This window comes from Wolffia australiana, chromosome 7, assembly GCF_029677425.1.
Source record: "Wolffia australiana isolate 7733 chromosome 7, ASM2967742v1".
NCBI classification, from domain to species: Eukaryota; Viridiplantae; Streptophyta; class Magnoliopsida; order Alismatales; family Araceae; genus Wolffia; species Wolffia australiana.
In genome coordinates, this window is record NC_135841.1 from 15,811,905 (window position 1) to 15,838,908 (window position 27,004).

Consider the following 27,004-nt stretch of genomic DNA (forward strand, 5'->3'; position numbering starts at 1 on the left):
ATCTATTTAGTTTTCAAATTGAACCGAGACTTCTTCATCTTATAATATTTATATTAAGATTTACAGTATATTGAATCACTAAGTATATATTAATGATTAGGTTATATATTACATATATAATAAGTATATATTTTTTCATCCATAGTTTTAAGTCAAATAATCTTTGCATTGATTGAATCATTAAGTATATATTAATGCTTGTGGTTTCGCATCTACTGATTAATTCTGCCAAATAAACATCCAATGACTAATGCCAAGCTTAAAAAGTAACAATTTTAAGCTTAAAAAATAAAGCAACGTACCTATTGTTGAAAATGATAAAACCATACACAAGCTTAAAAAATTTCAAACATAATGGTTATTTTTGTGCAATAGATTATTGACATTATTAATATTCCTTTGTTGAAAATGTAGCATTCCCGTAGTGAAGTTAAAATTAACAATTTTAGTTCAAATTTGGTGTTCTACTTAACTTTGATATTTGATACTGATAGACTAAAAACTGATGGGCAGCGGGCCAGGTATATGTATGTGACCAATTTTTTTCCAGCTGTCCTTGATAAAAAGTTCATTAGCATATGAATCTGCTCAATTAAGGAGAAAAAATGCATCTTATAATATTTATATTAAGATTTACAGTACATTGCTAAAGAAATAAAATGTGGAGCCCTGAATCTTATTCTTCTCACATTCAAAATTACAAATAGAGAGAACTACATGAACCTTCCCAAACTTGGCCTTTAAAATTTGTTTTAGCATTTCTCCTTTTCAAATACTTATGTAATATGAGGCCACTTCATTTAATCTTGAAATTACCTCACAAACTTGTTCTGAAGTTATATTATGCACAATTTTCATCTATCACACCATTGCCAGAGTACTCAGGTAAATCAATTTACAATTTGCTATGCAATTTTTTTCAAACAGTACATATAAAGGGGGCAACCTCATCTGATACTCACACCGGTAATCGTTGAGTGGTCCTCCTTTCTTCTATTTACAATGTTTTCAGTTATTAAATTTTCGTCTTTTTCGTGTTCGTTCACGAATGAACACGAACGAATCGAATGCGAACACGAACTGATTTTTTCATCTGTTCATTCGTCAACGAACAATGTTCGTTTGACGAAAAAACACGAACTTCCCATCCCAACTCACCACCTTCCTTCGCCACTGCACTCCCATAACCTCACATCTAGGAACCTCTCTCTAAACAAAGGGATGTTATTTACGATAGCCATCTCTCAAGTCGTTCTACCTCATTTTCTATGATATCTATTTGATATCATACTTTCTATATATTTTCACTCTACATCACCTTAACTCCTCTCTTCTATCTCTCTTTCTTTATCTCCTTGCTACATTGGATGATCACTCTTTGTTACCATCCATTTTATTTTGATTGATACTTTTATAAATACTCCAAGATGACTTAAATCTTTATTCACTAGTCCCAATTCTTGATGTTTTTAACAAGCCTAGCGATGACATACAACTACCATCGTCATCCTCTTTTCTATATATCTCCTATTTATTTAAACCTTGGGAGTGGGTCCTCCACCACGACACAAAACTCCGCCAAGCATCCACCGTCGTCAATGTTTGTGACGAGATGAAAAAAAAGAATAAGTGTGCATCAACCCTCACTTGTAACTAGGTCATGACCATTGGTACACTCGTCGAGTCCACAATGGAGTCGTGGTTAATTGTCCACGATTACTAGAACGAGGCCATGTATTATGCACACAGAGTATTACATGCATATGGCATGATCATTGATCGGCATGTTACATGGACATTTCATTCTAAAGATTTTTATCCAGCTTGAGGCCGAGCTCACACCCATCATTAACACGGGGCACGAGCTAGATTTGTTCATAAGCAAACGGTCCTCTAATCCTAAATCAACAAAGTGGGAGCTGAGCCACACTGACAGTTAACGATAACCGTCCATAGACGGCGCCCGTTAGTTTCCTCTCTCATCATCTTGGAAAGTGGAAACGGACGTCAGAGTTGGTTACAGCCTTGGTCACTCACTATTGGGCTCGCTCTTAGTGGGCTATTATTGGGCCAGTCTGTGGTCTTTCTACGATTCGGCTCACCACGCTCTTTACCGCCGTTCTGAGTTGCGTGACTCGGTCGGTCATCTCCGACGATAAAAAAGAAAAAAAACATATATATATATATATATTTATATAATCGTGGAGCTCGACTGGGCGCAATAATGGCGAAGTCAGGGTTCGTTGGTACTGCGAGAACCGCGGGTAACTCTGTAAGGCTCTCGCCACATAACATCTCTGCTTCACTGATTCGGGTCGAGGTTTGAGACCGAGTTCGTGTTTCACAGTCTTCGGTCTTCGCCCTCTCACGGCTCTGTCCGAATTCTTGTGTCACAAGTCTTCCTTCGGATTTCTGAAAACCGACGATCCTTGAGAAATATCTGCTCGCAATCACTGGATCCTGTGCGTTCTGACAGTTCTATCACTTGTCGACGTCTTTGATTTTTGTCTGCGTGGTCGTTGCAGAATTCGCCTTGTCTTTGCCTTTTGCTGCCAAGGGATTAGTATTTTTTTGTGATAATTACTGTAGATATTCATTGGATATGTTTTCCTCTGGATTTTTTGGATGTTTGAAATTATGGCGATGTATCGAGCGAGAGCTTCGGTAAATGCTTTGCTTCGTCTTCGTATGTGGGTCTGCAGAAGTTTCATGCTTCCCGCTGTGTATGCAGCAAATTGAAGGGATAGATAAGCGGGAACTTGTTTTTTATGCTGCTTCCGTTGTTCTGATGTAGAGGAAAAACGAAATTAAACTTGAATTCTTCGAAACATGCTAATCGTACCGTGAAGATAGAAAATTTGGAGGGGAATTCGCCAAGAAAGTGTTACTTTCCGACAATTAATTGCAAGTGAGATGTCAAGATATCAGCGTGCTTGTACTTTTATGTGCAGCATCATACTTTATGGTAGATGGCTCTGCTACATATGGCGTGTTAAGTTTTATGTAGCCGTGCAGGGTGGGCCTGCCAGTCAACCATGGGGATGGATGTCTCCTCAGATGAGGCCTTCCAAGTCTCTCTGTGGGGCGGTGCAGGCAGGGTGCAGGAGGAGCAAGGATGGCCTTTAGTTGTGCTCTGGACAATATGGCCGCATCGGACTAGGGTTATTTTCAAGGGAGGGAGGCGTTTCTGGATGGTGTCGTACAAGTTGCATCAAGTCTTGCCTCTTTTCGGTTAAAAGGAACTTGAAAAGAGGGTGTGTGGACCTTTGGGTCTCTTATCTATACATTGATAATATATAAATATCTATCATATTGGGAGGATCACCAATCTTAGGTGATCCTCCCACTATGACAGTGCTTTGGGGAATAAGGCTCCACAGAAATGAAGTGATCTTCAGAGGGAGGAAGGCCTCAACGGATGGACTAGCCGACGAGGTTGAGGGCTGCATGGCGACATGGTTCCCTAGAGATTGGGGCGGAGTTGAAGAGGTTAAACATGCATGTAATACATGGAGTCATGTACTTGTCGGGTGGTTACCGATCTACTCTCGGGTGACCGCCTTAAATGTTAAAAAAAAAAACATATCTTGTCTTGGGTGATCTTACTCTCGTTAGTAAAAAATGTTATTTACTCCACAAGGGCATCTTGTTGGCTTTATCCATGTGATTCAAGTAGACCTAAAAGATGAGGATGATATGAATAATACCTCTTTGGCCGATTATCCAAGTGGTTGACAGATATGTCTGTTGGCTGTCCCGTTAGATCTTCATCCCACAAATTTGTTAATCAACATTATTACATGTGCATTGGTTTTAGATCCGAAATTGGGGGGACTTTACTACTATTTAATAGAAACTCGAAGTACACGTTGGCACTCACTTTGATAATGATTAAAAGAATAAGTGATAGGATGTGAACTATGTGTAAAACAAGATGGGTCAGTTTGGCTCTTTTTTACTTTTTTTATTATCTTTGACTCTCTACTTTATCCTTCTATAAATCATATGATAGAAGTGTAAACTTAGTCTTTCTTTTTTTAAGTGTACAGACATTTTTTTCTGATTATTCTTATCTTTGTCTATCAGGAAACGTAGTTGGCCTATTTAATGTTGGCTGCGGACGGGAAAACGTTTATTTCCACATCAATCGGAATGTATTAGATGAGTAGATGATCACAACAGTTGAGCATAATATACAGTTGTAAAGATGCCTTCACTTCAGTTGCTGCAGTTGACTGAACGTGGTCGAAACATTTTTTCTTCCAGAAGGTATTATTTTTCATCCGAATATGACGAACAGAAAAACTCATTCCTTAACGATAGGGTTCCCTTTCCTAGAAAGAGTTGACGTTAGCGATTAGAAAATTTGATGAGTAGTGATTTATGGTTCTATTAATTGATCTTTTCAAAAAAAAAATTCTATTATTCGATAGATTTTTTTAATTGAAGAAAATTAATCTATAAATTTGAAAGTTGATCTTTGAACTCTCCTTGGCACACACATCCTTGTCAGTTCTCGAGTTATCTTTTTTTCCAGTTTTTTTGTGAACCACATTTTTATGTCCAAATTAGATCGTTTCATATAGAGAATGGATTTTTTCTTCAAAAAAATTAGAGTAAGCATTTGGTTGAAAATTATACTCTCATTTGTGATTTCAGTCCTCCTGATAACATATGTCTTTATAACTTTATTCTTTGAGGTTTGGGTACCATGACCTTCTCAGCCATCATGCTAGCATAGACATCAGAAAAATTAGAGCGTTTCACATATGTTTGGGTTGCATAGATATCAGAGACTTATGTAATTCAAGAAGCTTCTGAATGGTAAGCTTAGGATTTTATGTTTTTCTAAGAGTATGTTGGGGGTTCCATGAATACTATGGGCTAGAGATTAGCAAGAGTTCTCTGTCTGTTCCTTAAAAAAAGATTTTAGGGGTTCTATGTTGGATCACCTTTTCTTCTTCCGTTGAAACTAGCTCAATTTTATCCATTTCTTTCTACTTATCTCTATCCTATGGCTATTTTCCCTTGAGCTATATCAGTATCTTGCCATGTTTGTTCATAAATCTCTGTTTTATTAACACATTCATTATATAAATATTTAAAAATCTGTTTTTCAGCCGCATAAATACCTGCTTTCCTTCTTGCGCCTTAGTCGATGCTTGAAAACTGAGATCTCGAAGGGAAGTCATTCAGATATAGAAATGCAGGTTATTAATGGAGTAAATAATTCAGAAAACAAACCATGTGTTGTCTTTTTTACAGCTGTGTAATGAGTCATAGAGCTTATGATGCGATATTATTTGAATTTTATGTTGAATTTTTTTCAAAATCTCTTTTATTTGAGATGATACTCTTTTATGCAATTCAAGAAATTTTTTATAGATGTCATTCTCTTAGAAAAGCTTCATGCTTCATATCGGCTTGCTGGTGCATCTCTTCTAATTGTCAATATTGGCTAGGCGGAGTCTGGCAGTTGTAACTGGTGTTCTTCTTGCTGGTGGAACTGCGGCTTACATACAATCTCGACGACAAAGCTCATCCCGCAGTCATAAATCAGATGGGAGAAATATTGATGATGAGTCAAAAGGAAAGGCCTTAGATATAAAAAACAAGAAAAAGAGGAGTGATTTGAAATCCCTACAGGTTATAAATGCGATATTACTATCTCGAATGGGGACAGCGGGTTTGAGAAGCATTGTCCTACTAATTGCAACTTCGGTGAGCTCCCTTCCAAAATTTCTTGACTCTGCAATATAAAAATGGTTTTATGGAAGGTAGTACTTTGATTGATTATGAAGACAATTTATTTGTTTAATTTTTGTATCGTGTATGACATCCATGGACATAGGTGTCTCCAGCAGACTGATGGAAACCCTAGACGGGAATAGGCTTCTTCTTGAACAAAAGAAAACCTCGCTTGTTCACTATTCAAGCCTGGTTTAAATACCAGGTTAAAAGATACACGTATTGGGCTGATAGTGAGGCCCATTAGTCTAAAAAACAAAAATTACAAAAAATAGAAAGTAAACATAAAAAGGAAATAACAATGTAAATAGGGCAGTCCGGCTGACAACTCTTACTGCGCAAGATACTGGTGACACACATCTTCTGCCAGAGGATGTCTCCTGATACCTCCACGACATGCACTTTATGCAAAAATGGTGACGGAGGTTGGAACCACTTATTCTTCTCATGCCCTTTTGCACGTTTAATCTGGGCATCCCAAGCGCAAATGGCGTAGAGGGGTAATCAGATAAGGGAGGGATTTGCCAGGTAGTGAGGAGAGTTTTAGCTATCTTCACATGTAACTGTAGGCAGTTACCGCTTTGTCGGGTGACCCCCTTAAATAACTTCTCAAAACAAAATGATATTGGAGGTTATGTTTTTATAGACAGAAGCAAGGCAGATGGGTTATCTCAGGCACTTTGTGTGATGAGCTATAAATGGGGGAGGGGATACTCTTTGAGGGGATCATTGGAGAACTGAGTATCTTTCAATTGCTAGTGGAATACATTTCACTTGTCTCTCCTCTCTCTCTTTCTTCATTGTTCTTTTCCTCTCCAACTTGTTGTCAATCATAGGTGTCATTTCCACGTTCAATCTTGATTCCTTGTTCTTTCTCTCTCCATCCTGTTGTCCGTCATAGGTGTCGACTCTCCTCTAGGGACACCTCAGTCAGATTCCTGTCACATCACGACTGTTCCACAATCTCTCGTTCTCATACTTTTCTGTTCTTAATTATCACTTCAAATTTCTTTTAAACTATTGTATCGTCTCTTTCTCTATATGTGCTACTATATCTCTGGAAAATAGTGTTTGAATAGACATACTGACAATATCTTTATGTTGTAGGTGTTGCGAACTGCACTCAGTAATCGTCTGGCTAAGGTGCAAGGTCTCTTATTTCGTGCTGCATTCCTCCGACGAGTACCGACATTTTTCCGTCTCATTGGGGAAAATCTTGTACTATGTTTTCTGCATTCCACATTATTATCTTCATCTAAATACTTAAAAGGTGCACTAGGCTTGTGTTTCAGGAAAATCTTGACGCAATTGGTCCATCGTGATTATTTTGAGGTATTCCTTGTTGCTTATTGTGGATATTCTTTGAGCCCAAATGGGCACTTATGTCGTTGCTTATTGTCCCCCATGGGCAATAGTAATTTGCATGTTTGTCCCTGAACCTTGATTCATAAGATAAGAAATGCATTATTTGTCTTTTACACTTACTAAATCATGAATTTAGTTTCATCTATATTTTTGTCTCATATAATTAATGGATAAAGCGGAGCCAGGCTGAATAAAAAGTTCAAGGTGTGATATTCTTCTCAAAGTGCGCAAGTATGATGTTTGGAAGCCCGGTTATGCATAGCCCCAATTTTTTGTGAAGAAAATACACAGTGCCAATTGTGCGTGGTTCTCTGTGTGGTGACATCTAGCACTTTCATTTATGGTATGATCGTAATGTGCTAACTAAAATCTGCTCAAAAAGCAGTTGAGAAAATGAGTAATCTATAATTCATGCTATTGATGCCATTTGTATCGTAGTCTTCGTACAGTAATCCAGGAAAGAATATTAGCCCGCATCTCTATTTTATAGTGAGCGAATTCGGTTCAAAAGATAGAACACGAATAGCGGGTGTATAAAATCCATGAGGTTTATGCAGAAAAAATCATGTCACTCATTGTCTACTGATCTCTTAGTCACTTTTCTCCCGTTCAATATAAATGAGTACTTTGAAATTAATTTTCCATTTTTATTTTGTGATGGATGGAAAAAAAGCTCTAACATTACCAAATCATCAGTATTTGATTATTTTTCTGCGAGAGGAAACTTAATAAGTATTGTAAACAAGAAAAGAACAATTCTTGATAGCAAATGAAAGAGATTACAGGGTTTTATAGGAAGCCCTAGTGGGCTGACTAGAGAGGGCCCTTAATGGGCTAACAAGAGAGAGAAAATAAAGACATGTAATACTCAGATCAACACTCCCCCTCAAGCTGGAGCGTGGATGTTATCCACACCCAGCTTGGAACAGAGCTCCTCAAACCTAGGGGCATGAAGCCCTTTGGTGAAGATATATGCAAGCTGTTCAGCGGACGGAACATAAGGCGTGCAAAAATCTCCCGATTCAAGCTTCTCTTTGATGAAATGGCGATCGATCTCGATGTGCTTTGTACGGTCATGCTGAACGGGGTCATGAGTAATGCTAATCGCCGATTTGTTGTCGCAGAACAGCTGGACAGGAGAGGGAACTGGACACCGTAGCTCACGAAGAAGCTGGGTAATCCAAAGTGCTTCACACAGACCATGCGCAAGGGCACGGAACTCCGCTTCAGCACTCGATCGAGAGACCACTTTTTGCTTCTTGCTCCTCCAAGTAATCAGATTGCCGCCCAAGAAGGTGCAATACCCAGATGTGGACCGACGATCAACCACAGAGCCGGCATAATCTGCATCGGTGTAGACTTCAAGGCGTAGGCGGTATGGCGGCGAAACAATAATCCACGGCCAATGGTGCCCTTCAGGAAGCGGAGGAGACGATGAGCAGCATGAAAATGGCTCATGCGAGGAGTCTGCATGAACTGACTCAGAACACCCATTGAATATGCAATGTCCGGGCGAGTGTGGGTGAGATAAAGCAGTTTTCCCACAAGTCTTCTATATGGGCCGGGCGCAGCAAGCTCCTCATCCGCATCGGCACCAAGGCGATGGTTCGCAGCAGTGTGTGGCGAAGCGGGCTGGGCGTCCTCCGTGCCAAGCTCTCAGAGATGGTCCACCGTATACTTTCTGACAAATAAAGATCCCGCTGAAGAATAGGCCACCTCTATGCCAAGAAAGTACCTCAACGGGCCAAGATGGCGAATAGCAAATTCGACGAGAGATACATAGCCAGCTCAGTAATGGTCGCCGATCATCACCCGTAATAATGATGTCATCCACGTACACAAGAAGAATAGCGACTCCCTGGCGTGGAATGGCGGTAGAAAAGTGTGATCACCATTACATTGACGGTATCCACGATGCTGCATGGCCGTCGTGAAACGACCAAACCAGGCACGAGGAGATTGCTTCAAGCCATATAATGCTTTCTTCAGGCGACAGACAACAGACTGCGGAGACGATGGCACTAAGGAAGTGTAGCCAGGAGGTAATGCCATGTAGATCTCCTCAGTCAACTCTCCATGCAGAAAAGCATTCTTCACATCATATTGTTGCAAAATCCAGCCCCGGTCCGCAGCGGGGGCCAATAAGATCCACAAAGTATGCAGCGTGGGGGCGGGAGCAAAGGTCTCCTGATAATCAATGCCATGTTTCTGAGTGAACCCTTGTGCCACAACCCGGGCTTTGTGGCGCTCAATAGAACCGTCAGAATTATGCTTCACAGCATACACCCAACGGCTACCCACGAGATGCTTCCCGGCCGGTAGAGGAACCAGATCCCACGTTTCATTGTGAGCAAGAGCCTGAAGTTCTTCCGCCATGGCCTGACGCCAATGCGGAAATGAAAGGGCAATGTCCACCGTCTTGGGAAGGGAAGTGGCATCAAGGGAGGTGAGAAGGGCATGATAAGAGGGTGAGAGGCGATGAGAGGAGATAGATTCCGCCAACGGATAGAGGGGAGAGGAACGGGAAGAGGGCAGCACGGCTAATGAGGAGGTGGCAGGAGGGGTGGAGGTTGAGGGAGACGGGGCAGCAGGAGACGAAGAAGGAAGCCGAGGCTTGCGACGAGCAAGGGTAATACCGTAGCGTTTTTCAGGCGGGCAGCGACGGATAGGAGCGGAGGAATCAAGAAGGTGCAGCAGAAGGGTCGAGCGCAGGAGCAGATACTGGAGGAGGCTCCACAGGAGGGACTGAGACGGCGGCCGGAGGCGGGTCGGGAGGCACAATTGCTGGAGGAGCAACAGGCGGAGACACGTCGGGCGGGGCCGGTGAAGAGGGACGAGGGACGAGGATGAGGAATTCGAGTGGATCGGAGGGAGATGGGGACGATGAGGGTTCAGGAGAGGAGGAGGAATAGTAGGGAAGCAATTCATCAAACGTGGCATCTTTGGTGACGACGAACCGACGAGAGGGTGGATGATAGCATAAATAGCCTTTTTGGATGGAAGAATAGCCAACAAACACACACTTGATAGCACGGGGATCCAGTTTATCACGACCAAGTTGGTGGTTGGGCGCATAGCATACACATCCAAATACACGAGGAGTAAGATGAGTTCGGAGAGAGAGAGTTGGAAAGGAATGCTGAAGACGGTCAATGGGAGTGAAGTAGTCAAGCACTCGAGATGGAAGACGATTAAGAAGATGGATGGCGGGGGAGACGGCTTCCCCCCAAATATACTTGGGCACATGCATATGGAAGAGAAGGCTCCGAGTCAATTCAAAGATGTGACGGAATTTTCTTTCGGCAACGCCATTTTGCTGTGGTGTATAGGGACAAGAAGTTTCATGGATAATGCCTTTGTCTTGGAAGAAGGTGCTTAACGTGGTGTTAACGTAGTCTTTAGCATTGTCGGAACGGAAGCGACGAATGGATATAGAGAATTGAGTTTGGATAAGGGAGTAAAATTGAGGAATGACACGAGATATCTCCAATTTGTTATTCAAGAAATATGCCCACGTGAATCGAGTAGCGTCGTCAATAAAGATGCATAACCACCGAGAACCGGAAGTACTATGAATAGGGGAAGGCCCCCACACATCGGTGTGAATAAGGGAGAATGGGGTCGAAGAATGAGAAGACGAAATAGGATACGTGGTACGATGATGTTTGGCAATTCGACAAGCAGTACAAACAAAACGGTCCACAGAATGGCCTTGAAAGAGTTTAGGAAAGAGACGATAAAGAGTAGCAAAAGAAGGATGGCCGAGACGTCGATGAAGAAGCCACAAACGCTCGTGGGAAGCCGAAAGGGAAACTGCCGCAGCAGCAAAAGCAAGAGAACTCGAACAAGGACGAACAAGATAGAGCCCCTCATGCTCTTCAGCAATGGAAATCGTCCTCCCCGACACCTTATCACGATAAAAACATGAATTAGGAGAGAAGGTAAGGTCTTGTTTCAAGTCGCGAACAAGGCTAGATAGGGAGAGAAGATGATGAGTAAGGCGAGGAACATGAAGAACTTTAGATAGATGCGTAGAAGAGGAAAGGGCCACACGACCAATACCCGCCACGGTGAGAAGATCGCCGGAGGCTGTTTTAACTTTGGAGGAGCCAGAAACGGGTGCATAAGTTTGAAAGGCTCGAGGATTTGGGGTCATGTGGGCGGTGGCACCGGAATCAAGAAGCCAAGTGGAAGAGGAAAAAGAATGGCCAGGAGGGGATGTAGGTGTGGGAAGACTGGTGGACATACCTGCGTGGGCCAAGGAGCATGAGCCCACGACTGGAGGATCAAGCAAGCGGCGTAGACGCTCCATCTCTTCCGGAGTGAAGCTAGCGGGAGAGGCACTAGTCAGGAGAAGACCGTACAGCATAGGCACTTGACCCGGGGGGGGCACGGACGAGGCGGCTGCAGCAAGGTTGCTCGGTTGTGCGCGTTTCCGTTGAAGCTTGTAGCACATCTCCTTAGAGTGACCTTGCTTCTTGCAGTAATTGCAAAACAGCGAAGGATCACCCTTTGGAGAATCCTCCGTCCGAGCCGTCGGACCACGTGGCAAAGAGCCGGGTGGTGGAGTCGACGATGGGCGTGCAGACGAAGAGGAATGAGCTACAAGTGCCGAAGCCGAGTTCTGGGCCTGCTGAAAGCGGGATTCTTCAACCCGCACACTGTGGAGCGCATCCTTGAAGGTAGGACCAGTCTCCCGATGAATAAGCTGAGCCCGTACAACTTCATATTCCGGGTTCAGTCCCATAAGAAACTGGAAAACCCGAAGTTGAAGAGTATATTGGCGGTCCACCGAATGGGGGTCAGGCGGCATGTAGTAGTCAATTTCATTCCACAACGAAATGAGCTCCGTACTGTACTCCATGATAGACCGGTCCCCTTGACGCAGGTTAGCGGCCCGATGTACCAATTCGCATGCAGTCGCAATGTTGTGCTTCTTGGAGTGGCTCTCAAGTGCTGCTTCCCAGACCGCCCGAGCCGACTCTAGAGACATGAATTCACCTTTAACACTAGGTGAAATACTGTCCAAGAGCCAACGATGAACTACCCCCTCAACGTCCAGCCAATCATAATACTTGGGATCGGTCCGGGAAGGTCCGTCTTCTAGAAGATGGCGCATGAGATGCCCTTTTAAAGTTATCTGGACGTACTGGCGCCATTGCAGGAGATTGAATCCAGTAAACATACCATCCGGAGGCATCCGAGGCAAAGAGGATGGTCCAGAGGAGGACGGCCAATTCCCGGGCTCGAGAGGCACCGCAGATGCATGTGGCGTAGATACCGGCGTCGAGTCTGGCGTGACAGTAGAGGTCTGGGCTTCAACCGGGTTCGTCATGATGAAAGCAGAGTAGACCACAGTCAGAAGGCGCCGGAACGACGAGAAGCCGGGACTGCAGGCGCCGAGACGTCGGGCGCGGGACGGCGGGAGCCGCGATGGTGGGAGCCGGGACGGCGGGCGCCGGGACGTCGGGCGCCGGGACGTCGGGCGCCGGGACGTCGGGCGCCGGGACGGCGGGCGCCGGGACGGCGGTCGCCGGGACGGCGGTCGCCGGGGCGGCGCGAGCCGGGGCGGCGCGAGCCGGGGCGGCGCGGGCCGGGACGGCGGGCGCCGGAGCGGAAGACGCTGGGACGGCGGACGTCAGAACGGCGAGCGCCTGGGAGGCCCGGAGCGAGACGGCGAAAGACCGGAGCGCGAGATCAGGCGGTTGTGAGAACCGCCGAAGATCGGAGCGCAAGGTCGAGCCCAGGAAACCCAGATTAGGGTTAGGGTTAGGGCTCTGATACCATGTAAACAAGAAAAGAACAATTCTTGATAGCAAATGAAAGAGATTACAGGGTTTTATAGGAAGCCCTAGTGGGCTGACTAGAGAGGGCCCTTAATGGGCTAACAAGAGAGAGAAAATAAAGACATGTAATACTCAGATCAACAAGTATCGATCTCATATTTTCAAAACAAAAAAATATTTATCGCATTCTTGTGAAAGCGCCAAAATTTATGACATTTCAGTTGAAAACAACTTTTTTGCCAAAGCTATTGCATCAAATAGCTGTTCCACATTTTCTCTAGATGCTTACACGACTCTTTTTCTTGGTGCAGAATATGGCATATTACAAAATGTCACATGTCGATGGACGAATCAGCAACCCAGAACAACGAATTGCCAGTGATATACCGAGATTTTGTTCAGAGTTGAGTGACCTTGTTCAGGATGACCTCATTTCTGTCTCTGATGGCCTTCTCTACACTTGGCGTCTCTGTTCTTATACTAGCCCAAAATATGTATTTTGGATACTGGTACTTCTCTTCTCTGGGCACCTGATCCTACGGTTCTCAACATTGTTTCACAAGGAGGAAAATTTCTTTTTAAATCATTCTCTTGTTTCATAAAGTATGTAACACCTTAAAAATGGAAATCCCTTGCCGAATCATTCTTTTTAGAAACAAAAGGATAAATGAAAAAATAGGTGGAAATTCTATTTAGTATAACGAATTTTTTATATGCTATAATGTAAACATACCGCAATTGTGTTGCAACGCAATCCAAATTTCTATGGACGATGTATTATATTTTCCATGTCAGAATAATATTCTGTCATTTTTCAATAACTATTTCTTGTTTTTCGAATTTACTTTCAGGCATATGTATTAGGGGCTGGAACTATGATCAGAAACTTATCCCCACCGTTTGGAAAACTAATGTCAAAAGAGCAGCAAGTGGAAGGCGAATATCGACAACTTCACTCCCGGTTGAGAACCCATGCTGAAAGTATAGCATTTTATGGAGGAGAAAACAGGGAAGCATCACATATCAGTGAGAAGTTCAGGACACTTATTCGTCACATGAAGCTTGTTCTCCATGATCACTGGTGGTTTGGAATGATTCAAGACTTCCTTTTGAAATATCTCGGTGCCACGGTGGCAGTTATACTTATTATTGAACCTTTTTTTGCTGGTAATCTGAGACCTGACTCATCTACCTTGGGAAGAGCAGAGATGCTGAGCAATCTTCGATACCACACGAGCGTTATCATATCCCTTTTCCAGTCTCTGGGAACACTATCAATCAGTTCACGAAGATTGAATCGCTTGAGGTGCCATATGATTTTCCTTTTAATAGACCTCCTGTTTGAACCGTTTTCCTTGTTTATACTTGTTAAGTTATGAATGCATGCATTTTTTCTCCTGAATGTTAAAACTTTCAGACTAAGAAAGTTGGGAGTTCTTAAAATTTACTGACTGATGTTTTTAGCTTCAGTCTTGATTTCAAAAACAAAACTGTTTCTTCTCTTTTGGGAACAGAAAATGTTCCAAGAGAATGCTAGCTGTTAAGATATTGCACGCAAATGGTAGTGTTCCAGGTGTAGTGGTGCGGAATTCGCTTGAATCTCAAAACCTAGGCTTAGTTTCGTTTTTGTGCAAATCAAAACATTGTTTAATGTTGTCCTCTACTTACCTGGACTTATTCTTTGACATTTTATGAGTCTTCTTCTGAATGGGATGAAAGGAGAATCCTGTATTTAATCCATTTACTATTATTCGAATGTGACTTCTCAACATTTATTCGTCCATGTATTATTTCACTGACAACCCTTGTGATTAGGTAATTGAGGCGAGGTGAGGGCAAGAGGGAACCCGGATGATGTCTAATTTCATTAAGTAATGGTTATGTTGCTACCCATTTGTTACAAACTTGAAGAGAGATAAATATATGACAAAAAGCCAGGAAAATGGGTAACTTGTGCTTTAGTAAACTGACCAAAGATCTAAACATTATCACAGTATCTTTCATATGTTTTTTTAGCTTGAAATGTTGTTTTTTTTGCAAAACAGTGGTTATGCTGATCGCATTCATGAACTGATGGTTGTATCCAAAGAGCTATCTGCTGTCCGCAATAATGCCATTGTCCAAAATAATGCAAACAAGAATAACTTTACGGAAGCAAATTACATTGAATTTTCAAATGTCAAGGTATTCTCTTGGATTCTCCATAAAGGCTCATAAAGACATCCTCTTGGAAATTCTAAACTTTCTCAAGAAAATTCTAATAAAGCTTTTTCAGGTTGTCACGCCTACAGGAAATGTTCTTGTGGAGGATTTAAGTCTTAAGGTTGCCCCCGGTTCTAATCTTCTCATCACAGGTACTTAATGGCCTTTTGCTTGATTAATGAATAGTTGGATTTGTTTGTTGATTATTTGTTCTGGAGTAATAAGGTGTTAATAAGGTGTTAATGATGATGTTTTAGCATATTGCTGCCTTATGTTTGCAGAAGAATGACACTTCATTTTTCATGGCCTTTTTGATGTGGATTGCTCTTTTAGAGAGCTGTTTCCGCTTTTCAGACTATTAAATATTTGTCCATCTATAGCATGAACTCTGAGCTTATTTTATTGATTCTGATATTTGTTTCTGTTTTATAATATCACATAATCCACTTATACCATGCTCAAGGAAAATGCAGACATACAACTCCAATTGAGTCAGGGTTACTACAGGTGCCTGCAGAGGTTGCTATGATACTATCTGTTGCTAAAAGAAGTGGTGATAACATCAACATCAAGTGTAGAGCAGCTTCTGATTGTGCTCTATGTATCAAACCTTTAACTTCCACATTGGTGCAGGGTTGGGGAAGGTGTCAAAGCAGCAGGGGTACTTGTACTGCCAATTGAGAGCCTGGCCCTGCAGATTGATACGAGTCTTCCACGTATGTATCAGAGAACTAAACGTTGCCGGTCAATGTAAGGTGCGACGGTCAACCAAATAAGAGCATATGCATCAAAGGCAGGAGGAACAAAAGAAGCAAAGAGTTTTCTTGAAGGTAGTTGCCGCAGAAACTGGCTGGATAGCGGGAGAGTCCCGACCCAGAGGGAGGGTTACCGATGTAGTAACCCTAGTTCGAGCTTCTTTCCATCTTCTTGTTTCTTTTCTTTCCGATCCCCACTGCTATACTCCACCAACTCTATCCTACATTGGATTTGGTATTTTTGGAAGCATTGTTGGTTCGTGTGACATCTCTACATTGCAATCTATTATATCAAGAACTGAGGAGGCATAACACAGATTCAGCGTCTTAAACCTCTCCTGGAGGAATTGGACAGTCGCAGTGCGATTGGGAGAGTGGAGGATGTTTTGATCTGGTTGTTCACGATCCAGCCTTCTCCAGCTTGGAATCCTTCTTAATTGACCACACCGGACGGCGCCATTGGAGGGAAGCAAGGTGATGGAGGAGACCAACCTGGGGTTTACGGCTTGATAAGAAGATGCATTGTTCATGATAGCAGGAAGAGGAAATTTATACGATACAGTATCGAATGATAAGGAAATCTGTAAATGAGACTTACAGTTCATCATCACGCCTAGCTCCTTCTCGCACAAGAACTCCCCACTTCCTCTTCGTGCTTCTCCGCAGCCACGAACCCCAGATGAACCTCTGGCCAAATGCAGCTGCAGCTCCTCCGGAATAACTCGCTCAAGAAAAGCCCCAAATCCTCCGTGACATTTTCCTTCCCCGTATCCTTATCTATAACTCCTTTATTTCTATATTTTTAAAAAAACTCTCTTATTTCCTTCCTAAGCTACTTTTCAAGAAACAGTTAGTTAGTTGGCCAGCTCAGCGCCAGCTAGCCCTCTAACTTTCATCCCATTCCTCTTTCTCCTTTCATACACTCTTATAGGTATCGTATCTGAAATCTAAGAAGTTCTTTTACATCGGGATCATGGATCATGGAAGCGCAATAAAGGTATGCGAGAGATAGTCCAAGAAGAGAAATCAAGAAGAGGAAAGGAGAAGGAAGAGATCCCGCCAGGAGCACATGGCCTACAAGCAGGAAGGATGTATACAGAGTTAATATAGAGAGGGTGTTCTTGTTCTTTATCAGAGAAGAACAAGAACAAGATGATGGGGCAAGGATTTTTGTGCAGAAAATCCCGGGTGAGCTAGAGTTCCTCGTAGGTCTCTGGGCTATGTCATGAGGAGGCTCCTGAGCCATAAATCCAAACATAAAAGGATCGCCCGCGTGGAGAAGATCCTACAGTGTATGGTATTGTACAATCAAGGAGAGCAAATTCCAGACGGTAGCAATGCAGGGGGTTATAGGGCTGAGGCTCAAAGGTGGTTCGAGGTTGTAGGCACACATGGTTTTGCAGGTGAGAGTGAGGTAGAGATACCTTTGATATGCTCTGAGGTGACAGTATCTCCATCTGATGAAGTTGACATTCATGAGCAGGGGTAGAGAAGCCCTTGGGAAGGGCGTGCAGGGTCAAGAAGAATACAGCAGACAAGGTTGGCCAGCAGGGTATCCCTACTGGCGCAGCTAGAAGAGGTTGGGGAGAGCACACGGTAGGAGAAGATTAAGACGAAGGTTGGGTGAGAGTTGGGCCACGCCGGCAGAGAGCTTCTCTCGAACCTTGTTCTCTAATAGTGGGTTAGAGGGGGGGTGAACTGCTACCTATGCCTGAAGTGTTTACACTGCGCGAAGGAATCCCGAGGCCCGCTGGTATAGCACAAGTGCCATTGTCACTGGGACTGTCAAAGAGAACGATGGGACGAAGGGCTGATGGCTCCCAAGCTGGAGATGAAGAGCCTAGGCATACCCCAGATGAAAGGGGACACTGAATGGAGAGGGAATAGTTGACGAGACACCACAGGGTTCTCATGGGGTGCCTAATTGGAGAAGTTTCAGGAGGAGTCACGATGATGGAGGATGTGCGACACGATATTTGGAAGAAATTTCCAAACCTCTATAAAGCATAACTGTGGTCTCTCTAGAATGGGGTTTTCTTTGTCCATGGGCCTCTATGGCAGCAGGAGGTCAACTGGGGCGCAGGCGCTAAAATGGCGCTGGATCCTTTCAAAAGATGGAGCCTCAGTGGGGGTGCACTATAAAGTCATCCTGGAAGCACAGGGTATCCGAATAGGATAAGGACCCAGTGGACGTTGGAGACCTTGGTCAGGCCATTTGGTGAGCTCCAGCGAGTCCTCTCATCTGGACTGAAATAGAGGCCCCCAAACTACCATCTTTGATCCAATTTTGAGGACCAGAAGGAACTTTTGGGGTTCTGCTCTTCGCATGGTCATCACTGCCGCCCCCGGCGGCTCTGTTGGGAACAGGAGCTGCAGAAGAAGACCATGAGAATGGAACAAAATGGGGGGGGGGGGAATCAACATCAGCAGTGGAGGAGGCAACCCAACCCATTGGTGGGCAACACAGACGGAACCTAACCCAACCCATCCCTATATTAAATGAGTTGGACTGCAATACCGAGAGCTGGTATTCATTGCAATGACAGCAAGCAGCAGGCATGTGGAGGGATCTAGAGAGAGATATTGGATGAAGGCATCCGAAGGGAGTTGCATTAATCGGAGAGGTGCAGCAATTTTTGCAGAAGCTCGAGGGGGAATATTTGCTCAGCCATGAAATGCGTCTCATGGAACATAGGGCCCTCCACAAAATAGTGGGAAGCTATCTGAAAGAATGGGAAGCTGCACAGTGGTGAGTTTACAAGAAAAAATACTGGAAAGATGCAAGGCATGATAGTGGAATGTGGTAGGAAGAGGTTTCCTCTAGGGATTACATAGGGAATGAAGCAGTGTTCCAGAAAGTGGACACTTGGGCAGGTGAATTTTCTGTAGCGGTCAAACTGAAAAGGCAGAGTGACGATTTTAAAATGGTACTCTTGGTCTATGGTCCAATGAAGACCATAAGGAGGATTGAACTATGGAGGGAGTTGGCAGACCTGGTGTACACATTTCAATGTTGTATGTTGTTGCTAGGGGGAGAATTCAATGTGACCCTCGAGGCAAGGTACTGACCCAACGACACTGGAGGAGGGGATCCAGAGTTCTGGTCATTCATATCAGAGGCAGCTCTATAAGAAATGGGGCCTGCGTATCGTGTATATGTGGAGGAGCATGATGAGATGCAGCATGAAATCTAAACTGGATATGTCCCTATGTTCAGTAGATATGGTGGAGCAGTTCCCACTGGCAGACATTAGATCATTTCCCTGGCCATTATCAGACCATACCCTGATTGTGCAGGCAGGACATGAGGCGTACAGAGGGTCCACATATTCCAAATTAGTCAGATCATGCATACAGGAGGTCGGCTTTGAGGAAGTGGATAGAATGTGAGCTTCACAAAGTAGGCTTGGATCTGAGGCAGAGACACTTGGAGGGATGGCAAACCAAGGTGTTGTTGAGAGGAGGGCTCTTGGTCTTACTACAGTCAGTACATTCATCGATTCCAATTTTCCATCTCAGTATGCAAATGCCAGCAAGAATTTGGAAGCAACTCGAACGCCTTATGAGGTACTTTTATGTGGTAAGGTTCTAGGCTGGAGCAAAGCCGTGGTCTCACGATGGTTGCGTGGGATATTGGATGCAGACCTACCATGTAAGAATGAACACAGCATAACTAACAAAGTGGGTGGTTAGAATCATGAATCCCCGGGCACCATCCAAATATTCCAGAACAGTTGTTGTAGGGGGCTGAATTGGGGAAGGAGAGCAGTCTTGTTCGAAGGTCCCTTGTCATTTTTCCAGGGACTCAGACAAATCTTCCCCTGAGTATAAGAGTTCTCTGCCAAGTTAGGAGAGGGCTTGGTGTTTCAGTATTGGTTGGATGCATTGTCGGTCGCGAGGCACTTCGATTTGTACTATCATTTACATAAGAGAATCCCTCCTTCAAGGGACAGAAATAAATTGAATCTAGGTGTTGTTCTCATTACCCTCTACTTTGACCAGGTCCCGTCATTCCCCACCATCCTCTACTTTTGTGAATGTTTTCCCAGGTCTTTAATGGGTTTCTCTGTTGAAACGTTTTCTCCTCCCACTCTGGATTGATCTCTCTCCTCTCGCTCATTTCACTGAAGACATTCATATCCACAGCTTTTTATAATGGATTAATTGGAGTTTAGGACAGATAAAATCCACAAGGTCTGTATCAACTTCCTATTTTGTCTGTGTACTTCAACAACTGTTTCCAACTGAGGAGCATTAAATTTGCGTAAGGTTGAAGGAATTTGCTGAATTTAGGCCTTTCATTTCGTCATCATAGTATTGGTGAAATTCTTCAAAAAAATATCTTAGTATCGGTGAAAACAACTTAGATTTGGGTGTCTTAGATTGACTGGGAATAAAGTATTAAAGCTCGCAAGACTGCATTGAAGTCATTCATATATTACGATCTAGGGTATTGCTCTTTGAAATTGTACTGTAACATGATGAAAGTTGCACTTCATGACATTGATTTGATTATGGAGCTATCAGGATTCACTACTAGTTTTGTGATTTCTTCTTCCCTGTCATGTACGTAGCTGAAGAAAATTGAAATGAAAAATGTATTGTGACAAAAATTGAACAGCTATTATGAGTTTCTCACAAATTATCTGCTTCAGGTCCGAATGGAAGCGGGAAAAGCTCCCTTTTCCGGGTGCTCGGTGGTCTTTGGCCACTGGTCTCTGGCCACATCGTCAAGCCAGGAATTGGCTCTGATCTGAACAAAGAAATATTTTATGTGCCTCAACGGCCGTATACAGCTGTTGGAACATTACGTGACCAGCTAATTTATCCTCTGACGGCAAATGAAGAGATAGAACCGCTTACTGAAGGCGGAATGGTTGAATTGCTGAAGAATGTACTATTCTACACCTTGTTCCTTTAATACCATATTTTTGCTTGAGCGTGGCCTCTTTTTTTTTAAATGACACCCCTTTTTATCGACAATTCATGAAATAGGTTGATCTAGAGTATTTATTGAAACGATATCCTCCAGAAGAGGAAATCAACTGGGGGAATGAACTGTCACTTGGAGAGCAGCAGAGATTGGGGATGGCTCGGTTGTTCTATCATAAACCTAAGTTTGCCATTTTGGATGAGTGTACGAGTGCAGTCACGACCGACATGGAGGAGAGATTTTGTGCCAAAGTTCGTGCCATGGGAACATCATGCATTACTATTTCTCACCGTCCTGCGCTGGTTGCCTTCCATGATGTTGTTTTGTCCCTAGATGGAGAAGGAGGATGGAGTGTCCAGTACAAAAGGTAGCTCCATTTCTTTTAATTTTTCTGTTTTTTGATCTTGATGTATAAATTGTTTTGTTATTATCAGGGATGATGCATTTTCTGGATCTCTGAGAAGTTTACCTTCATCAGAGACTGATCGTAAAACTGATGCAATCGTTGTCCAAAATGCTTTTACCACTGGTGGAAAGGTCTATTTATTGTTGGGACAATTTGAGTTAGTTCATTTTATACGTTCATGGTTCTAAATGATGCATTATTTCCCTCCCTACACATGGCTGCAGAAATTATTCTCAGATTCTAAGGTGGAGAATTACTCGATGAAGGTCATTGCCTCATCTCCGGAAACGTCTTACAAGCAACTGCCTGTTGTCCCCCAGTTACAGAATGCTGCAAGGCCCTTGCCTCTGAGAGTCGGGGCAATGTTTAAAGTGCTGGTACATGCGATTTATCTTGGTGTTTATGTCATTTTTTCTAGGGATAACAAAAGGGATAGTTAACCTTACGTTCATATCGGTTTCCATGATTTGAGCTATTTCATTAGTTTTTGCTTGATGACTCCAGATCTTGTATTTTAATCAACTTCTCTTCTGTGAATGACTTGGGATCATTTTTAGGATTAAAGCCTCTCATTTTAAAGATCCCATGTTTTTCTGCTTTCTCAAAGCTGCTCTTTCCACACCTCCAGTTATCTGATGCTAAATTGTCCCCCATTTCATTATTGTGTTTGGAAAATCCACCGCAGGTTCCGACAGTGATGGATAAACAAGGTGCACAATTATTAGCTGTTGCGCTGCTTGTAATGTCCAGGACATGGATTTCAGATCGCATTGCTTCCTTGAATGGTGAATCCTGAGAGGTTTATTGATCATATCAAAGCCAAGACTTGGTGATTCAAAATGTTTACTTTTTTGCAGGTACAAGTGTAAAGTTTGTTCTGGAGCAGGACAAACTGGCCTTCATTCGGCTTGTAGGTGTTAGCGTCCTCCAAAGTGCTGCATCTTCCTTTGTCGCACCTTCGCTCAGGTACCCAAAAGTTGCTTGTTTTATTCAGTTATTATTATGAACGTTTGTGTTTAGTTTAGATTAATAAGACTGCCTTTTATATTCTCATGGCATATACTCTCTGTGATGCTGACGTCTTCTGCCGTTTGAACTTTATGAGATTGTGAATTTCCACTCTTTGTGGAGTATCTGACATGCTGACATGAGTTCATCAATTCCCTCGGGTGTACTATATACATATCTTATATTCTGTATTTTTACATTGTTGTGTTGTTTCAAGTTCATGGAAAAAGTGGGGTTCTCATCTGTTTTCCTTCAACAGTTAGGGTTAGCAGTTACCTAGGGACCAGTTAGTAAATAGATTTTTGGGCTTTCTAAGATTATGGTTTGCGACTTGTTCCTATACACATGATTTCATGTCAACAATCCTTTAGATGTCAAATTTGGGATAAGAGGACTAAAGAGGGTTGTTCCCTTGGAAGTTAGTATACCCATATTTAGGGGAATTTTTGGAGACATACAATCAGAGGACTCACATCTTTTGGACTGCATCAAATCTGGCTCTGTTGATTTATTTTTATCTATTCATGATGATGATTCCTTCAAACTCACTGTTTTGTTAGGTTCTGTCATGGGTGGAGCAATGCACCCTAACTGACAGGTGGACATGAGAAACAAGAAAATATTACATAAGGAAAATAAAAGAGCACACAAGCAAATTACAGTGCATAAATAAAGAACACAAAATAGAAGTCTGCTTCAGCTAACAAGTTGTTTTCCATTTGGGGAAGATCAGGATCATAGCACTGTTTTTGTTTATATAATCTGCCCATATAACTCCTGGGGTAGAGAAGGATGTGCCTATCCAGCCCCAGTTGTCTTGTGTCCTATGCAATGATCTCAAATGCAATATCGACTGCTGGATTGTCATGTTATCCGCTGCTCGTTTGTTTAATAGGTTGTTGAAAGCGCGGATTCTCTTAGGACTCCGACTTGATCTGAGGGATCCAAAGTTCAAAAGGATTCTTCATGACAATTTCCAATCAAGAATGAGAAAGTTCAAAATGGAATATGACAATCCAGCAGGTTGAACCAAGTCACTCACTAAAATGGAAATTGAAGACAACCACAATCAAGAATGAGATAGATCAAAATTGGTCCAAGATTAGTACAGAGAGTTGAGAACACGGAATTGGAATATGAGAAACACAAACAGAGAAACTGGATCAGCTTCCTCACTTTCAGATCTGAGATGGACTACCAAATCGGACTCCTCTCGATGATGGTGAATTTGAGAATCACCGGCGTTTCCTCCTGGGTAACGAAACAACTTCTTGATACTCCCTCCCTTTTTATTGAGCATCCTTCCCCCCTTTATTCAATGAACACACTCATGTATCTGACATGTGCATGTGGCAGCATTCCTGTGTCTCTTCTTGATGTGGTAAGTCCTTTGTAGGGACTTATCAGATTCCATTTGCCATCCCAGCATTCCCAAACCCTCGCTTGAGGATGCCCTATGCGAAGGCAAATAGGCATGGAAACACCACCATTAGTGTGCCTCTAGTAGACTAGTTATCTAGACAGCAGCAGAAAACAGAACCATCCCCCAGCTTAGCACCAAAAAACTCCTGGACTTGAGGGAACACGTGCCTCAGCTACTGCCAGAATGAGGATGACCCTCTGACCAGGGCTGCATGCCTCTCCCAATCTATCCATGGTTCGTAACTTTCCTTCAAGGCCTGCATAACCATATCCAGTTCCGGTCCCATGAGTTTGTTTGTTCACTTGGTTGATGGGGATATGTTCATGGCATGTAGATTCACTGCCCTGAACCCTCAGGTTGACGGGTTTGCAGTCTACATCCCAAGATATGAGTGCCACTCTGCACTCATCCCCCAACCCTGAGCGTTTCCATTGGAATCTACTCATCATGCCTTCTAGGCGTTTGTTGACTGACCCCCACAAGTAATTTCATGGTGAAGACGTAGGAGGTGAGGAGCACTAAGAGCATGCGGCATAACAACCAGGCAACCCCCCCCCCCGTTCAAACCCCCGACAGAATGCCGGCCTGACACCCCTCTAACTTCTGGTCCACCTTCTCAATGAGCGGCTGCCAGTCCTAGATACGTCATGGGTAATGTCCCACTGGGCATCCCCAATTCCCTAGAGCATAGATTTTCCTCCTCTTGCGACAACTCAAAACCAACAAAATATAATTTGACACGGTTAATGTGAAGTCCCTGACAAACCCTAGAAGGGGTTGGGGGAGGTTGATTGAGAGAGGAAGTAATAACATAACCTAATGAGGTTACATGAGAGGGTATATATACCCTAAGAGAGAGGAAGAGTTATAATAGGTCTAATGGGCTTATAGAACAGGGCCCATTAGACCATAGAGCATAGTATCTCACTAACAGTCCCCAACAATATGAAAAAAGGTCTAGAAGTGTGGTAAGGTTCTTGGCCTCCTCCACTGATCCCTCCACAAAAATGTGGTGACATCCGCCTATTGCAATAGTGGGATACCCAATAGGAAACTTGAGGTCTGAAATCTCTTCAACAAACTGTGGGCACAGGATTGAGTTGTGCCTATAGCAAGGGTGTCCGCTGCAAGGAAGAACTGTAGCAGTTCTGCCTGACCCACCCCCCCTCTTTCCAGTTGAATCCATGCCCTTAGGGTGCCCGTGCCAAGACCGAAAAAGACTGAGATGTGTTGCATCTCTTGTTCCATCCACCCATTCTGTTGGAACCTTTTCACTTCATAGATGTCCAGAGGAAATCCCAATGAAGGGAGTCATATGCCTTTGTCAAATCCACCTTTCACATAAACCCCAGACCTTCTCTCCCCCCACCACCAACCCTCTAGGATCTCTGTTGCTACAATTGCAACATCCACCAGCTGTCGGCTTGGAGTAAATGCTAATTGGAATGGTCCAACAATCTCCCTCAGCCTGTTTGCCAAAACCTTTGTATGATAAAATATATGAAGTCCAACAACAAAATAGGCCTGAAATTTCCAACACTGATGCCCATTGACGATTTGGCAATAGAACCAGATAGACTCAGTCTATCCTCTCCATTCCATAGTTTCCACATCTAAACTCCTTGATTGTGGCCACTACCTCTATCTTCAATCTCGCAAAATGTGCTAAAAAGGAACACCAGGAACTCATCAGGCCCTAGTGTCACTTCCCTGTTCAGCCTCCTAATGGCCTTTTGAACCTCTTCCTCTGAGAAGTTTCACGCCAATGCCCCTCGCTACTAGTACGTCAACCCGGTTGCACCCCCTCCGGTCCATCTCCACTTATTTTCTTCCACCGCGTCAAGAAAAGATCCTTCAGTGATCAGCCAGAGCTCTACCCACTGCTTGTGAACCCACTTTCGTGCATGCACCCTCTGTACATTCTCCTCCTACCATTTGCCTTGAGATGGAAGAACCTCGTGTTATCATCTCCCTCCAGCCGCAACTGCTTTGACCTTTGTCTCCATTCCATCTCTATTTCTTACCTTCCTCTGCTATTGTTTCCTGTTACCCAGGCCACTCCTTTTCCTGTTCTTCAGTTAGGGTTCTGGTATCTTATATAGTCTCAGATTCCTTGATTCTGGCTAAGGTATTGATACCATTCTGATATCATAGATCAAGATTTTTTATAGAAAAGCCAACGAGCGAAATCACCGTTGAATGTAGTGTTCGAAATCCACAACGGAGAGATTGTGATGCAAGGAAAAGAGCGGAAGGAGTCGAGGGAATGGTGGTGGGATGAAAGACAGATACGAATGGAGAGGTGGAGCAGCTCCCTCTCTCCCCTTCTGGTCATGGAAGACTCCCGCACTCCAGCCTCTTACTTCAGCTGCCATGCGTGGTCTAACAACTTCTTGGCCATCCTGTTGATATGGGCTTTATTTATAATCAAGTCGCACGTGCAACTTGACTTAATGCGATCTTTTGAAGGCTTGTCAGCTGATACCTTCTTGAGGTATCTTCCTGTTCTTCCTGTTCTTTTGAGAATAATGTATCAGGTATCTTCCTGTTCTTTGATCAGATCGCTTTTGGTTTTCCTTGATTCTGGTTTCGCTGTTAGATTTGTTTTCTTAACTCCTTGAGGTGACTTTGTAGACCTCCAATTTTGTTAGCCAAAGTCATCACCTGCCAAACCTTGCTCAGGGCCCTCTGACTGCCATTTTACATCCACCTCTTTGAAGCCTGCCTCCTGGAATCAGGATTTTTCCATCTTAAAATATGCAGGACAACTGGATCCCTCATGCAATTGCCAGATGATCATAGAGCGATCCGACAACAGGCGAGGAAGTGACTGCACATCTGCTAGAAAGAAATGGTCCATGAGCTCAACCTAGATAAGGATGTAGGACCTGTCCTGATCCTCTAAGATCGGTCACTTTTACCTTTTTGCTATTTCCTAATCCCCAGGGTATGATACTGTTGGGGAAGAGAAGAAGAAAATGACATAACTTGAACAGAGTACATGTAAGGGTATATGTACCCTAAGAGGGAGAGAGGATAATAGGGCTAGTGGGCTTATAGAATAGGGCCCATTAGCCCATGAGGGATAGTCTATCACTAACACCCCCTCGCAAGCGAAGTATGGATATCTTCCATACCGAGCTTGGAGACGGCACGTTGAAGAAGAGGGCGGGAGAGTCCCTTGGTAAGGACGTCCGCTGCCTGGTCGGCGGATGCAACAAAGTCCAGGTCAAAGATCCCTTCGTCAACTCGCTCCTTGAAGAAGTAGCGGTTGCGCTCCATGTGCTTGATGCGGCCCTGTTGTCCAGGGTTCTTGGCCAACGCGATCGTCGACTTGTTGTCGCAGAAGAAGTGAATCGGGCCAGCATACTCCACGCG

The 27,004-nt window shown here is 43.5% G+C and overlaps 1 protein-coding gene across 1 annotated transcript in view; it reads left to right on the forward strand.

Annotated features, from left to right (window-relative positions):
- Window positions 1-2,279: 2,279 nt before the first annotated feature.
- ABCD1 (peroxisomal ABC transporter 1) overlaps window positions 2,280-27,004 on the forward strand; it is a 41,759-nt gene continuing 17,034 nt past the window's right edge. Inside the window, exons 1-14 of the mRNA XM_078578775.1 lie at window positions 2,280-2,462; window positions 4,087-4,269; window positions 5,463-5,721; window positions 6,856-7,080; window positions 13,211-13,408; window positions 13,751-14,205; window positions 14,945-15,083; window positions 15,175-15,253; window positions 20,512-20,750; window positions 20,852-21,156; window positions 21,224-21,326; window positions 21,420-21,572; window positions 21,881-21,980; window positions 22,053-22,161. Of these exons, the coding sequence (XP_078434901.1) occupies window positions 4,208-4,269; window positions 5,463-5,721; window positions 6,856-7,080; window positions 13,211-13,408; window positions 13,751-14,205; window positions 14,945-15,083; window positions 15,175-15,253; window positions 20,512-20,750; window positions 20,852-21,156; window positions 21,224-21,326; window positions 21,420-21,572; window positions 21,881-21,980; window positions 22,053-22,161 (2,426 nt within the window). The 5' untranslated portion in view covers window positions 2,280-2,462; window positions 4,087-4,207. The remainder of the gene's footprint in view (window positions 2,463-4,086; window positions 4,270-5,462; window positions 5,722-6,855; window positions 7,081-13,210; window positions 13,409-13,750; window positions 14,206-14,944; window positions 15,084-15,174; window positions 15,254-20,511; window positions 20,751-20,851; window positions 21,157-21,223; window positions 21,327-21,419; window positions 21,573-21,880; window positions 21,981-22,052; window positions 22,162-27,004) is intronic.